Source organism: Periophthalmus magnuspinnatus, chromosome 8 (genome assembly GCF_009829125.3).
Source record: "Periophthalmus magnuspinnatus isolate fPerMag1 chromosome 8, fPerMag1.2.pri, whole genome shotgun sequence".
Taxonomy (NCBI): Eukaryota; Metazoa; Chordata; class Actinopteri; order Gobiiformes; family Gobiidae; genus Periophthalmus; species Periophthalmus magnuspinnatus.
This window is the reverse complement of record NC_047133.1, coordinates 8,060,461-8,078,648: the sequence shown is the minus strand read 5'-3', so window position 1 is coordinate 8,078,648 and position 18,188 is coordinate 8,060,461. Positions and strand designations below refer to the sequence as shown.

General features: G+C 37.8%; 1 protein-coding gene and 1 long non-coding RNA gene across 2 annotated transcripts in view; both read right to left on the bottom strand.

Annotated features, from left to right (window-relative positions):
- Positions 1-18,188, bottom strand: part of LOC129456477 (uncharacterized) — a 68,146-nt gene that overhangs the window by 44,428 nt on the left and 5,530 nt on the right. The gene's annotated exons all lie outside the window — the stretch shown is intronic.
- On the bottom strand, positions 195-17,306 carry coro1a (coronin, actin binding protein, 1A). The gene is made up of 11 exons (XM_033970930.2): positions 17,162-17,306; positions 12,126-12,329; positions 7,653-7,775; positions 7,288-7,417; positions 5,324-5,505; positions 4,437-4,556; positions 2,564-2,668; positions 1,871-2,016; positions 1,346-1,403; positions 1,051-1,266; positions 195-430 (listed from the first exon to the last, which is right to left on the bottom strand). Exons 2-11 carry the CDS (start codon positions 12,321-12,323, stop codon positions 338-340), a joined length of 1,371 nt encoding a protein of 456 aa, XP_033826821.1. The 5' UTR covers positions 12,324-12,329; positions 17,162-17,306; the 3' UTR covers positions 195-337.

The window sequence follows — 18,188 nt, the reverse complement described above, 5'->3', positions numbered from 1 at the left end:
GACTGGAGCCGAACGCTATGGGACACGTCACATCTACATCTTTCTACAGTTTATGGTCAGGAGTTGAAAATTAAGTATTAATTTCTATCAAAAGTGGAAATAGTGGAGCCGAAGAGGAAGAAGAGCTGGGCTGAACAACACTGTGTTTAAAGCCATCAAAAACCCCAAAATAAGAAACTACACCTTTTTTGAAAATACTTTTTATTCCTGACTAAATATATTAAAATGAATCCACTGAAGCATTCACATGTTGATATGTTTAGTCCTTGACACCCTCCCTTTAAAATACAGTATCACATAGTTTTTCATTACAGATCTAATGTGTTTGATTCCAGTTCTAATGCTTGCTCTCCAGCTCCTTCACCCGCTTGGTCAGTGCTTCGATTTCAGCTTTCATATCCCGCAGCTCTTTCCTCAGAGACTGGACCTCCTGAAACAGACACAATCGTTGAAGCATTTTAAATAGTTTCATTGTCACTAAGATGTGCACAAATAACAACAAACTAATCCTAACTAATTTTTAACGTTTCTGCATCTACGTTTCCTTGCCCCAGTACAGATATATTGTGTAAGCAGCTCTCGAGGTCAAAATAAGACGTCTGTGGGGTGTCTCGATTTAATTACAAAGCGTTTTTATCATCTGGGAATTGTGAATTGCGCTGTTAGCATGCTAGTTGTTGCTTATTGACCTTTCTTTAACAAGGATAGTCTCGCTGCTAAACGAGAATTGGTTGTTAGCATTACCGTGATGGCAAAACTCTGCTCTAATCTTTGATATTTGTGGGAAAAAAGCTTATAAATTCATCATGGTGAGTAATTAGGATGCTCTGACTGCATAAGTTAAGTGAGGAATAACGTTGGACCACTGCAAACATTTTAAAACGAGCTAGTTCTGTTTTTCGCAGTAAAAATCAAGTACAGCATCACACTGTGGAACACTGAAACGTGGTGATCCGTCTGCCAGAAAAGTGACGCATTGTAGCTTTAACTATTCAACCCACCACATTCAGTTGTCTATATGCTCCATTTTGACACAGATAATAGTCTCACCCCACTGCTCTCCACTGTCCCGACTGGAGAGGCAGACGTCGTCTTGAGGAGGCTCTTGTGAACTTTGAACTCTTTGGTTTTGGTGGTGGCCACAAACCCGTCCTTCAGGGATATGAGGACGGGCGGGGCTTCTTTCCCGGCGAACCAATCATCTGCCTCGACTGATGGCTCTGGACCAATCGTGTTCGGGTACAGATCCTCCTGGAACAAGTCCGACTGAACGGCGAGAGGAGGAAGAGTAAGGTCAGGTTATTATTTTAATACTAATTTCTTGAAAAAATTCTTGAAATCTTACCTTTCGGGGCACAGTCATATGGATCGGCTCACATTTTCGTTCATGAAGCTTGTAAAATCTAAAAAAAAAAGAAAAAAATCAAATGTAAGAAAAGGAAAAAAAAAATTATAATAAAAATAAAATAAAAAATAAAAATGAAAATAAATAAATAAATAAATAAATAAATAAATAAATAATAAAATAAAATAAAATAAAACAAAACAAAACAAAATAAATTAAATTCAAATAAAATAATAAAATAAAATAAAATAAAATAATAATAAAGTTACTCTTTAAGTGACTCTAGCACTTTTCCCACTTTTCCCCTTTTTTACTCTTATCTGAGTACATTCTTGGACCACTATTTTGTACTTCTACTTGAGTAATATTATTTTGCAGAAACATTACTCTTACTTGAGTGCAATATTCGGATACTCTACTGTTCCTCTCTATGTCTGCTGAGGTCTAAGCAACGAACCCCCATATTCACTGAAAAATTTCTTTATTTAATTATTTGTGTTTAGATGTAGATATTGTGTTTCGTACCTGGCGATCTCACACTTGTTGACCTCCAGGCCTCTCTTGGGCATGTATCCCATCCCCTTCTGACTGTCTTTGCTGCTGTACATGGACAGGAAGTGCACGTACGGAGCCTCGTCGGTGACCTCGAAGTAACGGATACTGCTGTCACCCTGAAAGACATGGTAAATAAAATAAATTGTATGGTGGGTTAAGTCAAGAAGACAACGACAACCAGTGATGTTTACGTCGAGAGCAGGATTTGAACTACCAAACTTCAGATCAGTGGACAAACATTCTACCAACTGGGCTACTAGTCACTAAGTCTGTACTGTTACAAAATAGATGGTAACACCTTATAATTACTACACCTTAATTTGACTCAATAAAACATGATCAATGACTTCATAATGAACAAATAGTTTATTAAATCAAACCTATTTTGCTTGTGTCTGCTCAATAGTTATAATCTATGACACTCGTGGATCATTATGTTATAATCTGGACATTTTAAATCGCAATATTTATCTAAAACGACTTAATAAAAGAAGAAAGAAGCCCGCTGACATTTGTGTTTTATTTTGTAGGATCTGGCAACCCAAAATAAGGAGCTTTACGATTGGATAAACAGCTTGAGAATCAAAACACAAAAAGGGTCACAGCTTCCATACGTTTTGATGTTGGAAAATGGGAGATGCAAAAATGATCCGAAAGTCGTACCTTCCCACAGAGGTAGACCACGTTCGTGTCTGGGTCGTAGAACGGCAGCAGGACTCCACTCCCGGTGTCCAGCTCCTGAAGGGTCAGAGGCTCAGAGAAGTCCTTCTGTAAAAACAAAACATAAAAAACATAGATCTTATTATCTTTCGTAATTCAAAGTCAAGTCAAGTGTGCACAACAGATTTGAAACGACAAGAAACAAACACAGAGCCATATTTGTGCAATATTATGAGCTGAGGTGGTCAAAGTTCTGCATTTCATTACTGGAATTAAAGTAAAGATGATCAAATGTTACTCCAGAACAAGTACAAGTAGCACTGTGAGTCATGTGCTTTTTCTTTGCACTAGTGAGGACATTTTTCAAAATTTTATGTAGTACTGGGCCTGTATGATGCAGATGGGCCAATACATAAATACGACACATTACAGATACTAGAACTAACTACTTAAGTGTTTTATTTTACTCTTTATGTATTGCTGGCCAGTGGAAGCAATGGAAGTGGAAGGTAATGAAGTAGAAGTAGTAAAGTATTGTGCTTAAGAAGAATCTTTAGGTATCTGTACCCTACTTAAGTACATTTCACAGTGGATACTTTTTACTTTTACTTCACTACATTTGAGAGCATCATTTGTACTTTCTATTCCAATACATTTTTGAACTGGACTGAAAAGTAAAAAGTACTTTTCATATGATTTGAGGGGTTATTTTGACCATGTTTGTTGTAACATTCTGACTAAAGTTTTCGAGAAAGAAAATTAAGAAATTGATTTATATTGTTATTGTCAACTAAAATCTGTATCATTTTGAATCAGTATCACCACATTTACACTTAAACAAATTAGCAACACTTGAAAGACGTGTAAAATACTTTTGCATTTTTAAACATGTACTTTAATACTTTTACTTAAGAAGATTTTCTCATGTGATACTTTTATTTTTACTTGAGTAACTTTTTACCTCTGTGTCTGTACTTTTACTTAAGTAACAAAATTGAGTACTTCTGCCACCCCTGATTTTATCCTCCTATTACATCAAACACAGTCATTTGTCTGTAGTGTTTCCGACGTGTTTCTCAACAGATTAAATTATAAGGGTGGGGTGGTATCCGACATAATCCAGACTCTTCTTACCTAATAACTACTCATAACCAGAGACATTTTGAAGTTCAATGGATCACTGAAGTAAATACAGATGATAAATGAATATGAAAAGTACTTTTTACTTTTCAGTTCTGTTAAAAATGAAGTGAAGTAAAAGTACAGATACCTGCTTTCAAAGGTAGTGAGGTAAAAGTAAAAAGTATACACTGTAAAATGTATTTAACTGCACTTACAGATACCTAAAAACTTGAGAATTATTAATTACAGTACATTACTTCACTACTTTTACTTTGTTACCTTCCACCACTGGATAAAACTATAAGACTTCGATGTAAGATTAAAAAGCACTGAGTACATTCACAGACTATATTATAATTTTGCACTTTAGCACAATTTAAAGTTTTGCCTTGTTTTGATTGTTTTTGTGTGATCAAACAGTTTCAGAGTTTGGTTAATAGTTAAAAAAAAAAGTTAGTTTAGAGGTAGCTCAGTTTCTTCAAAAAGCAAAAAAAAAAAAACAAACCAAAAAAAACAACACTTTGAATGGATATGCAAATTAGAAACAAAAGTTGAGTGAGAATCGCATCAAAGTCAGATGGACCAGAGGGAGTTGATTTGTCCCCACAGGGCTTCCATAGGTTTACAATTACACAGCCAGTAAGAGCATGCACTATGTAATGTGACCATCAACTGCAGCCAAACAAAACACAACAGAATGAACTGGTCTACTCCTTAAAATAAGTTAAGTTTTATAAAGGAACAGCACACTCACAGGGTCCCACAGCGCCACCTGCCTCTCGCTCATACGACTGAAGCCTGTGCTCAGGATCTTCCCATCGGACATGAACACGGCCCGGACCGGTCTGGAGCCCTCGTGAGGCTTCTCCTTCTCCTGTGTGAGGGAAAAATACAAATAAAATAGTCTATATAAAGCATTCAAACCAAATAAAACTGTAGCAGCAACTTGTTTGCCTTTTTATATACATTTAAACTTAAATATTATGCAAACTTGACTCTTTTGAGATTTACCTCAATCAAAAACATACCTGGAGTTGTTTCTTGTTTCATTCAGTAACTTCTGAGTAACCTGAACTTAAAATTAAATTATGTTTGATGATTCTGTGATTGTCGTGGTCATGGTTGGATGCTCTTGTGGCTGACTGGTTGGCACACTGAGCAGTTTTTGAACTTTTTAAAATTTTATGTCCCGTTTTTAACTTAATATTTATGGATTCCAACCAACTAAAAAGTGCAGCATACGCAGTTCAAAGGACAGAAGTTTAGGACTACTAGATTGTGTGATTTGAGCAGTTTGTTTTTTTCCTGTATCCGTGGTGACCCTGCTTGGAGATAGATATCCTAACTAGCTAGATCTGAAATGCTACATGCTTTACAACAATACAATAGATTTTCTAGAGTGGAGCGTGAGGCTTAGTTCACATGGCTCCCCCTGGAGGCTGCTGTGATGCTGGAGGACACAGAGGACACAGAGGACACAGAGGAGCAACACTTTAGTCCTGAGGGTTGTTACTCACCTCAAACTTCCCAAACTATGGATCTGATGACTTGACCTGTTGAGCTGCTCTGAGACTTTAGTTTGAGCCTTACTATTATTATTGTGTTTTACTCCATTTGTTTAAACTGTTTAAACGGACTCACGGTGATGACGGTGCCTTTGCGGGGGTTCAGTATCCTGAGGGTCTTGTCCTTGCAGGAGGTGAGGATCCTGGAGCCGTCCCGGTTCCACACGGCGCTGTAGATCAGGTCTGAGTGAACCGTGTCTATACGGACCACCGCCTCACCGCACGCGACGTTCCACAGAATGATGACATTATCACAACCTGCGGGAGACAAGGGGGCGGGGCAAATAAAGACCTCAGCATAAATATGTTAATACCCCATCATAAATATAATATAGACCTGCTTGTCTCAATATAAACACACACATATTGCTTTCAACAGACTTTTTATCAATGCATATAACATAAAACAGACCAATTCAAATTATACTGTTTTCTGATCTGTTGTAATGTCATTTCTTCATCAAAAACATACCTGAAGTTGTGTTTTTGTTTCATTCACACACTCCTGGTATGTTTTTGATGAGGTAACAACATTATAACATGGCTTAACACGCACAAGAGTCAGTTTTGTGTAATATATTTAATGTCTGAAATCTTGCTCTTTCTCATGGCTTGTTGTTTATTTGTCCTTATTTCTAGGTAAAGTGTCTTCAGAGCCACTTCTCAGAACTGATCAAATCTAAAAACACCTTTTATTTGTTGAACAAGTCCAGACACAGACCTCTCACTTTTCTCTTCAATAACAGCGACACTCAAATGCTCTGCAACAAGTACCACCTTAGGACTCATTTGGCTTTAAAGAGTCGGTATCACATGTCTATGGGGTATTAACTGCTAACACATAACATATTTAGATCACCATGTTACTTTTTATCATTTTGAAACACTTTATTTGTCGAAAACAACATATGGAGGGTTGAAATAGTGTATGGAACCAGGGATTTGGAATTTGGAACCATAATAGGGTCCGGAAGAGATCGCTAAATTGCTCAAACATGCATGGATGACATTTAAAAACTCTTCAGGCATGTTTTTGATGAGGGAACAACATTATAATGTGGTGGAAGGCTCTAAAAAGTCTAAAAGTTTTGCATAATACCCCCTCTTTAAGTAACATTCCAAGCCATATTAAATGACTGAACGACTAAACCAGGAATAAGCCCAGTAAATAAAGTCCAAACTAGAACAGACAAAGTGATAAGGATTAAAACAGGACTGATTCAAATGTTGATCCATTTCGTGCTTTTCAAATATATTTTACATCACGCCCACTAGAGGGAAGCAAACACTGCAGTAAAAAAGGCCAAAGTGCTGCATAAATCACTTAAATTCTCAAACTCATCACCTCAAAGGACCAAAAAGAAACTATTTCATGTGTCAAACAAAGCCAGAATGCATCATGTTCAAAAGAAAGAAATTTAAAATAAGAATAAAATAAGCCAAAAAGAACTGAACCAAAGCTTAAAGTTACTGTACAAGATTTTTAAAAACATGAAAAACAAAACTATTTTATTTCAGATGGTTTCCAGTGGTCCAAAGTTATTTTTCACTTACCTTATGCATTCTGAACATCCTAATTATTCACAGCGATGAGTTTAAACGTGCTTTTTGCAACTCCATAATGGAAAGCTAATATTACCAACCAGGATGTTAACATGCACTTCCTGATTATCGGACAATAACAGTACGCAGTGGACATATTTTGACCTCAAGAGCTGCTTATACAATATATTTGTTCAGGCAAGAGACACATTTTGGATCAAATACATTAAGAAAAAATTATTTACAGGCCTTTTTTATATAAAATGCAGTTTTTTCTCAAACTGTGGTGAACGTACACACATCTGCAGTTATATTTTTTGCTTAATCTATTCTAAGTTCTTGGTTAGAACCACTGTAGCACTACTGTAGTCTCATTATAGATCTGGTTTATTCATAGGCCTGGTATCTGAAAAGCCAAATATATTCTTAGTTCATGTGAAGGTTTGTCTACATAAGCCTGGTACAGTTGTATTATTGTTTACAGTACAGTGTGAGTACCTGCGCTCATGAGCACGTTGTGGGCTGTGGGGTGCCAGCTCAGGATGCCCACTCGTTTGGAGTGACCGTCCAGTTTGACCACAGGCTCCGTGAGAGGAGATATCAGGCCGGCCTCAGGGATCTCCCAGATCTGAGGAGAAAATACATTTTAGACTTTCACTGCAATAACCTTTCATTCATTCTGGATTATAACAAGTACTAGCTCCACACTTTTAAACAATAAGTGAGTATGTTATAATTGTACTGTAGTTTATTGGATTTCGCTCAAAGCTTTGTATAATGTTTTTAATAATAAGTAATTATCCAGGCTTGTAAATAAAAAGATCTTGATTTTCTATATTTTTGGAGAATTTTGGTGTCGTTACCATGACGCTGCAGTCCTCAGATCCGCTGGCGATGATGTTGTCATTGTGGGGACAGAACTCGATGTCCAGCACAGGCCCAGTGTGTCCACAGACTGTGGGGTACGACATGTCGATGCGGCCTGTCTGAGGAAATACAGGGAGAATATTAGACACGACGTAAGTGCAAAAACATATAAATATTATTACTACATCAACAACTACTACCACTATTACTACTGCTACTAATAGTCACGTTTTTATTTTGCGCTTTTCCACCTTCAAGACACTCAAAGCAGTTTACATCAAGGACTCACCCACTCACTCATTCACACACACATTCACACACCAATGTACACAAACACTGGGGCGAGGAGGGATTGCCCAAAGACACAACAACAATATTCACCTGTGGGAATCACACCATCAACCTCTGTGTCAGTGGATCTGGCCACTCAACCAATGGTGTTTACGTCAAGAGCTACTACTACTACTACTATTACTAATTCAGTTTAGACAGTAGTGTACTATAGGGTCCTCTGTTTTCATAATCAGACAAAAAATAAAATGCAGGTTACTCTTTACTCTTCAGGTTACTATATTTAATATTTTACTGCAACTATATCCTATAGGGCCTATATTATGCAAAATATACTCTTGTGAGGTTTAAGTCTTGTTATTATGTTGTTATCTCTTCAAAAACATATCTGGAGTTGTGCTTTGTCATTCACACACATTTGAGTAACACTTTATTATTAGTCTGTCTACATCTCCAAAGCTCAAAATGCTCTGTTCCACCTTGTGATGTCATGAAGTGGTAGTTTTCAAGTTAACAGCCCCTTTTACCTTTAGTTCAGTACAAATTGGTAATTCCTGGGCTGAAATCATCCAAATGATTCTAGTGAAGGTGTGTGGAGTTTAAAAACACATTGGAGCACTTCCTGTATTACCACATGACATCACAAGGTGGAACAGAGTGTTTTCCATTTGAGAGAAGAACTCAGCCTAAATATGCAAAACACAACTCCAGGTCTGTTTGTGATGAGAAAACATTACAACAGATCAGAAAAGTGCATAATATGTGTTAAAACATATATGGATCGTACGTGATCTCGCTCAGATCACCACATACCTACAGCAGTATTTAAAAGGGAACAGAGCCTCATATGTCACATCAGCTGATTCAATTGTATTAACAGTAATTGGAGAGAGTGGGTTGGACAGTGGAAGGCAATCTGGAATGATTAGGTCTGACCACAGGCTTCATAGTAGTACATTCACAATCATGTAAGTCACTGGATGTCGAAAAGGACCGGGCCGTTTCCTGATGCTGGGGCTTATTGAAGGGAAAATGTGTATTATTATTATTATTATTATTATTATTATTATTATTATTATTATTATTATTATTATTATTATTATTATTATTATTATTATTATTTATTTTATTTATTTTATTTATTTTATTTATTTTATTTATTTTTTTATTTATTTATTTTTTTATGTATTGTTTCCCCATGTATTTGAGCAAAATGTGTCTTGCCCCAGTACAGATACATTGCATATATCTCTTGGGGACTCTGCTGTTCACTGTCTGCATCTAATTACAAAGTACTGTATTGTCCAATAATCAATAATTGCATGTTAACCTGCTTGTTGTTGTTAGCATTACCGTGAAGGCAAACTCTGCTCTGGTCTCTGAAAGTTGTGAAAAGCACTTAAAAACTCATCTTGGTGAGTAATCAGGATGTTCAGAATGCATAAAGTAAGAGAGGAATAACGTCGCACCACTGCAAACTGTTTAAAATGAACTAGAAAGGCACGGTTAGCAATGCAGTGTTTTGTTAGACATACTGTAATATTTGCCATATGGCTTGACATTAGTGGTGAAGAGGAGATGGAGAGGCTGAGGAGGTGCATGTTTTTGCTGCTGCTGTGGCGTTCTGAATTAAATAAATAGAGAAGAAAATGCATTTTAATGAGTGGTTGAGAGGTAATAATGGCAGGTTATAATAAGCCTTGTTATAATGTTACCAACTCCAGGTATGTTTTTGATGAGACAAATTGCGTAATATGGGCCTTTTAACTAAATTGTCTAGTTGAATTTTATCTCCAAGTATCATACACTCAGTAATAACCTGTTTGAACCTCCTGTGTTGTACAGACGCACTCACACCCAGCGTCTTGAATGGTAAGTACGAACCCACATCCTGTCTCTTGAGCACAACCAAATACGGTAAAAACTCGACAGCAGCAAAGCGGCGTGTGACAGCTGCAGTAAACTTCCTTTTTCAGTGGCATCGTTTAAATGTTAGTTACACAGATACTTATATGGTGAGTCTATATGCTGCTCTGAGCCGGTCAAATACATGTCATAGAGTCAGTCGTCAGGTGTGGTACGACATAGCACCAAAGTACATCTCCCGCATGTTACTGCCAGTGAACCACCGTGGGCCTCCTGCTGTAATGCTGGTTTAGTCCTGGATTAGACCTGGTTCAGTCCTGGTTTAGACCTGGTTTAGTCCTGGTTTAGTCCTGGTTTAGTCCTGGTTTAGTCCTGGTTTAGTCCTGGTTTAGTCCTGGTTTAGGCCTAGTTTAGACGTGGCTTAGACCTGGTTTCGTTCTGGTTTAGTCCTGGTTTAGTCCTGGTTTAGTCCTGGTTTAGGCCTAGTTTAGACGTGGCTTAGACCTGGTTTCGTTTTCGTTTAGTCCTGGTTTAGTCCTGGTTTAGTCCTGGTTTAGGCCTAGTTTAGACGTGGCTTAGACCTGGTTCAGTCCTGGTTTAGACCTGGTTTAGTCCTGGTTTAGTCCAAGTTTAGACCTGGTTTAGACCTGGTTCAGTCCTGGTTTAGACCTGGTGTAGTCCTGGTTTAGTCCTGGTTTAGTCCTGGTTTAGGCCTAGTTTAGACCTGGCTTAGACCTGGTTTTGTCCTGGTTTAGACCTGGTTTAGACCTGGTTTAAACATGGGAAATCAGCGTTTGAGTTTTCTGCAGCTAAAACCTGTAACAGTCGTCCTGAAGATGTGAGACAGGCCTCTACTTTGACAATGTTTAAATCCAGGCTCAAAACTTTTCTGTTTAGCTGTGCATATGACTGAAAGGTTTATATTCTGCACTCTTCTCTTTTAATGTTCATATTATGATTATTTATGTTTTGATTTGTCTTATTGTGATTTTAATGTCTTTCTTATTCTGTAAAGCACTTTGAATTCTTTGTAATGCTTTTAATATAACTACAAGCTCCCGTGTTAAATATGCAAAATGAAACTTTTTCTTTTCTATCAGATTGTTGTACTTAGAAATAGACAAAATCTGTAGAGCATAACTGTTCATCAGAGTAATCAGGAACCAATAACAACACATAAAACGATACTGATATGATCATTACATTGTCATCCCTCACACTTTACAAACCTCTATCCTCTCACAATCTCACTAAAGAGATTATACCATCATTATTATTGCCACATTCCTATTTTATTGCATTATGTTTTATTTCCTTGAGCGTGTGAGATGATATGAAATAGCCCTCGTTGTTTTGCATTATAGTCTATGGCTTATTTCCATAGGTTTTCCATGGAGCAGATTGGGATGATCGATACGTTGAGTGTATTGTGGTGTGTATTTCCTTTCAAGTACTTGATTAGCACCTTAATGTACATGTGAGTTAGAACTTACTGTGACTGATCAGTATTGAAATGGAAATAGCATCTGCACGAGTTAAACTGGCTTGAAAATTAAATTTAAAATAAAAACTATGATCTCAGCGTATATCTGTGGTCTTACTATTTCAACGGGTTTCTATTAAAAGTTCTGTACCCCATTTTTTCCATGTATTTGAGCGCAGATATATGGTATTCATGTGTTTCAAGCTATGGCGATGTCCTTTTTTCAAATCAAAATATGTCTTTTGAATGGGGAAAGGTGCTCTATGGGTCCCCACAATTGTGCAAATAATTGTGGGGACCCATAGAGCATAATCAGGAAGTGCACATTTGCATTAACGTAGCAGCAAAACGCCACTCTGGTCTCTGAGAGCTGTGAAAAGCGCTTATAAACTCATCGTGGTGAGTAATTAGGATGCTCCGAATGCATAAGGTAAGTGAGGAATAACTTTTTACCACTGCAAACTGTTTAAAATGAATTAGTTCTGTTTTTCACAGTAAAAATCAAGTACAGCCTCATACTGCGGGACACTGAAATATGGCGATCCGTCTGCCAGAAAAGTGACGCAGTGTAGCTTTAACTATAACCACCACATTCAGTTGTCTATATATTCCATTTTGACACAGATAATAGTCTCACTACTGGGAAAACTGCTTATAAACTCATAATGGTGATTAATTAGGATGCTCTGAATGCTTAAGGTAAGTGAGGAATAACGTTGGACCACTGCAAACTGTTTAAAATGACCTCGTTCTAGTTTTTCCACATTTTTAAGACGGTAAAAATCAGGTATAGCGCCTTTGATATGTGTTCGTTGTTGATTTTCCTTACCTTGTTGAGGGGCAGCACTATGAAGGCCCCTCCCCCGCTGGCGTCGACGATCATAGCCACGAATTTGGGGTTGACAGAGCAGAAGTTGCTGTCCCAGGTCATCTGAGAGATCCGGATGTCATCGTAGCACTGGTCGGCCTTCTCCGCCTGGCCGAACACGTGCCGGAACTTACTGGTCCGCACCACCTTTCTGGACATGGTGAACTGGAACCAATGAGAAAACAAAATAAGTAATGTAAGAGTAAGTAACATAAACGCCAGTGGTTTTGGGGTTGATTAGATCTGATGTCCACCTTTAAGTCACTCAAAGCACAGACACCAGTGTACGCAGACAACGGCACAATGGTAGTTTTCATCTGTGGGAGCGGGATTCGAAACGCCAACCTTAAGATCAATGGACAAACACTCTACCAACTGAGCTACTGTGATCCCTTTATGTTTAAAATGTTGCTTTTTATTAGTTTTCCTAAAGAATTATTATGCAAATTCAAGTTTTTGGAGCTTTCTACCATGTTATAATACTGTTCAATCATCAAACGATGACAATGACGATGTTTAAGATGTCATCCATGCGGGTCTGAGTAATCTAGCGATCTCTCCTGGGCTCTATTTCAACCATCTTTGAGGTTAGCGGTAAGATTCTGTGCAACGTTTCACACACAAATCTTACTTAATAGGTTGTTTTTGGAGAATATAGACATTTCAAAGCAATAAAAGGTGATCTGAATATGTTATGTGTTAGCAGTTGACGGGTAATACCTCCTCTTTAATGTTATTGTACATGTCTTTTATGGCTTGTACACTGCTCCCGACAGGTTGGGTCAAATGCAGAGAATGAATTTCCTACACCAGGGATTAATAAAAAGTAACTTAACCTTCATTTCACTGACAAACTGATGGAAAATCTCTTTAAAGTGGAGCCCAATCTGAATGTCGTTATGGGGTACTTTCAAAACAACACAGTCATCCAAAGTGCTGTGGAATTTAATTATATTTAATTTGCACTATGTAACTGTTCTGATCGAGGGGAAAAACGTTCTCATCTCCATGGGGTTGTTTTTGGTTTGCCTGAGTGTGGCATCAAACATATCTATTTCAATGACACAGAGGAGGTACACTTTTGTCCTGAGGGTTGCTACTCTCCTCAAACTGCCCTGACACTATGACAATGACTCTACCTGTTTAAGCTTTTTATTATTATGATGTTGTCTCGAATTTGTTCTTGCGTAATTATTGCACTCTACTTTAGGCAAAGCAATAACATCGCCATGGAGACAAGCAGGTGGAAGAACCTCTACCAGAAAAATTACATAGTGCACCTTTGATACAATGGTCTGGTTCTGTAGCCTGGAGAGATGTTCTGGGACTATTTCCAAACCTGGACTTTGATACAATTTCCCCCAGAAGACATGTGGGAAGTGTCTGGGGTGGAGGAGGTCTGGAAATACACTTTAATTCACCTCAATAGAGTTTGAACAAAGACGATAACCCTATTTTCTGATCTGTTACAATGTTGTTTCCTCATCACAAATAGACCTGAAATTGTGTTTTGTTTCATTCTCACGTTTAACACACAAACCCTGCATATTTAGCTTGAGTGCTTCTTGCAAACTGAAAACGCTCTGTTCCACCTTGTGATGTCATCATGTGGTAATACAGGAAGTGCTCCACTGTGTTTTTAAACTCCACACACCTTCACTAGAATTATTCGGATCATTTCAGCCCTGGAATTACCAATCTCTATTGAACAAAAGCAAACAGGTAGCAGTTAACTTGAGAACTACCACTACACTTCATGACATCAGAAGGTGGAACAGAGCATTTTGAGCTTTGGCGTTGCAGACAGATTAATAATAAAGTGTTACTCAAACATGTGTGAATGAAACAAAACACAACTCCAGGTATGTTTTTGAGGAGGTAACAACATTATAACATGACTTAAAGCTCACATATGACAGTAAATTGTAGTTATTTTAAACTGTTAGTCAAATAAAAATGGAAAGTTTGGAGTCAAATTGGCAAAATAGTCAAAAGCAGGCTTCTACTTTGACAATGTTTAAATCCAGGCTGCAAACGGTTCTGTTTAGCTGTGGATATGACTACACTCTTCTCTTTTATTGTTAATTTTATGATGATTATTTATGTTTCGATCTGTTGCATTGTGATTTTAATCCCTTTCTTATTCTGTAAAGCACTTTGAATTACTTTGTGCACGAACTGCCATACAAATAAACTCGCCTTGCCATAGTAACTCTTTTGAACATATCAGTACTTGCAACCGATACTCCCTCCCTTTTTTAAAAATTCGATGACTAACGAGCTACAACTCTCACCAAGCCTGCACTGAAAGACAATATGAATAACTGAAAAAAAAAGAGGAACTACCATCTTTCACAACTACTTCCTCTAGTTGCGGCGGTACCAACTTTGCAAATTCCAATTGACCATAACCAGAATACAACCTTAGAAAACCCAACAGCCGCTCATTAATCAGCATTTAGTGTTTCGACATTATATTTTAGCTACAAACAAAATAGCTTCAACCATGTTTCCACCTCGACGGCTGTTAAACCGCTTCCTGATCAAATGCAACCAAACCACTGCATTTCCTCTGTTACCATATTAGTCAAGCAAGTCACAACGCAATTTTCCCACGCGCTTTTCGCCATAAACGACAATGTCTAACAAGTTAACAACCAAAACTGCTTTTTTTTTTACCTCCATTTGCAGCGGTAGCATTGGTAACTTCCAGAAATTCCGTGTTAGGAATCGCAAGCCACATCACAAGACTGCTCCCTATCCTCTCCTCTCTCCTCTCTTCTCTCTCTCTTCCCTCTGTTTTTGACCCTAACTCAATAATCCTTCATAAAGTGGATCCTAATGATATCAGTGGGTACAACGCGGGTCAATATTCTGTGCCTGCTGCTGTCTAACGTGCTCAAAGTGGTGGAAACGCTGGCCTAAACTATTTATTCATGGCAAATGCTGATGTAGCCTGAAAAAATGGTGGGATAATGTGGTCGGGTTAAGAAAGTTTTCAAAACAACAAGAATGTGATGAGTTCGTAGGATAAAATTGCAAGTTTTGGTCAGAATGCATCTAATTTTGGACACGTTTTCGATTGCATGCTGACGGTTTGAAAGACGTAATGAAGGAAGTGACATGGGTAGTGCAATATTTGTTTGCCCATCGTCATAGCAATTAAGTAAATCAAAATATTTTATCTTTTGAATGGGGAAAGATGCTCTATGGGTCCTCAAAAAGTCCTGATTTTGATTTTTGAGACTTTTTCAATTGCATACTAACAATTTGCTGGTAGTAATCAAGGACGCTTTATGGGTAGTGTAATATTCATTTGCCCATCGCCATGGCAATTAAGCAATTCAAATCAAAATATTATATCTTTTGAATGGGGAAAGGTTCTCTATGGGTGCTCACAAAGTACTTCAAAGTCCTATTTTTAAGCCTTTTTCAATTGCATGTATGTTGTAATAAAGTAAGCCTCATGTGCAGTATAATTTTCATTTGTCCATAGTCACTTTTAGCATTTTGAAACACTTAAAAGACACACTGTGTAACTTTTCTGGTGGCTGGTCTGCCATATGCTTGTTTCCATGTTGGATGCCTGGAATGTTCCATAGTATGGCATTAAACTCATATATCTTGCAGGTATTTTATTGCAAAAACAAAAACAACCCATGCATTCTTACTGTATGCAGCCTCGCCTCTTCACAGATCTGACACTGTAAACTGGCTTAGTGGAGTCACCTGATTGTCTCACTGGAGATAGACAAGTAGAACACTCCAGACAAAGTGATAACATCTCCATGGAGACAAGGCTTGATCAGAAAAGTTACAGAGTGCGTCTTTAGTCACAAGTGGTAAAGAGATGCACTGATGTAATGATGCAAGTGTAGAATAGAAGAGTGAGAATTTGCAGGGTTTTTATTGTAAAAATGTGGACGTTTTTGCACAATTGTTGCACGAATCTGAACATGATGCAGTTTAAGTGTTGTTCAGTTTGGATTCAAGGAGAGAAGCAGATCAGATGTGTTTCAGGAAGCTGCTCAGGGTGTCAACACAGACGTATAATGATCGTCTATGGTGCCACTGTTACTTATCCCACACTTTAAAATCTTAAATCCTAAAAATATACCTTCACTCTATAGAAACTCAGCTTTTAATGGTTTTTCGCTCATGTCGTCAACGCAGCTATGTTTGTATGAATCATGTCTAGTGTTTGCAGTGGCCACTTTCAGAGCTAAAAGGGAGAGAGCAAACTAAAAGAGGAGAGGAACTAAAACAGGAAGTCACAACACTGAATGATCAAGTTTTGCAAGCTTTGTATTTCTTTCTGTGCACAAATTATGAAAGCGAACGATGCAAAAGTGAGACGGTTCTATAGCTACTCATTTGGTCATTTGCAACAATAAATAACCAATAGAAAAAAAACATTTCCACCATTTTGTCTTTGCATTTTGACTTAAAAACGTCAGGTTCTGCAATGATTAAGTGTGAAATCCTTTCCAACCAGTTCAAATTTTAGTTTTAAATCATAAATCATATCTGTTACCTATAGTCTACTGTAAACCCAATCCGTGAGTTTCAGCTTCCTGTTACGTGGAGCCATTTTGAGGACCGTTAACCATTCAAAAGATGTAATATTTAGTTTTGAATTGTTAAATCGCCATTTCAACCGTCCTAACTTTTCATCATTCTGGAGCCCGTGGATAAATCTGGCCCGATAATATCAGCGTGTGTTTCTGCTTCCTGTTATCCATGAGTTTCATCAGAAAAATAAGGCCGTTACCATAGCGAATAGGAAGTTAAAACAAAATATTAATCATGTTTTGAAAAGGGAAAAAAAAACCCAAAACATTGCATATCGCAGGAAGCTTAAACCCCATGAATCTGCAACGTTTCGAGGACTTTTTCTCATTCGAAATATGTAATAAGTTGGTTTAAATTGTTAATCGCTATGGCAACGGTGCTAATATTTCATCGTACTGGAAGGATAGGGCATGGTTTGCTCTTACCTGGTTGTTACGGGGGGCAGATGAGGTCGAGAGGTCTGCAGGGCTGCACCTTGTCGGCAGAATGGGCGCTCAGAGCAGTTGGAGGAGGGTGAAAACGAGTTGGTTTCAACATGGAGGAAGTGAGAGCAAAAGCCGACGTGGAAGTGGTGTAGGAGGGTCAAATGTTGAACTAAACGACAGACATGGCACGTCAGTGATGAAACAAACTATCAAACGTGGTATGTTACACAAAATGGAGCTTTAACCCATGTTATAATGTGGATATCTCATCAAAAACAGACCTGGAGTTGTGTTTTGTTTCATTCACACATGTTTGAGGAATCCTGCATAATTAGTCTGTCACATCGCCAAAGCTCAAAATGCTCTGTTCCACCTTGTGATGTCATATAGTGGTTGTTTTCAAGTTAATAGTTATATCTTTGTGCTGTTGTTCAGTAGAGACTGGCAATTCCAGGGCTGAAATGATCCAAATGACTTTAGTGAAGGTGTATGGAGTTTAAAAACACCGTGGATCACTTCCTGTATTACCACATGATGACATCACAAGGTTGAACAGAGTGTTTTGAGATTTGGGGATGTAGACAGTCGAATAATGCAGGGTTACTCAAACCTGTGAATGAAACAAAACACAAATGTTTTTGATGAGGAAACAAGATTATAACATAGATCAAAACTGGAATAATATAGGCGTTTTATTTTATTCTATTTTTTTATATATATATACTGGGTGCTTCATTAATATTGCCATAAAAATATACAATTAAGGCTGCATGTTAAAGCCCCACTATGTAACATTTCAGCCAATAAATATGAAATAAGAGGTTTTAATTGTTCAGAGCCACAATTATAAATGCTTCCAATATTACTGTAATGATAAAATCGCAATATGAACCTGGGTCACAGACTGTATAAAGAAGTGGATTAAAGTGAGTGTGACGTCAGCCATAGAGTTCAGCTTCAGTTAAGTGAAGCTCATCGAGGCTGGGAGTTATAGGGATGAAGTTGGAGCCGAGTTCCATGTTTGGAA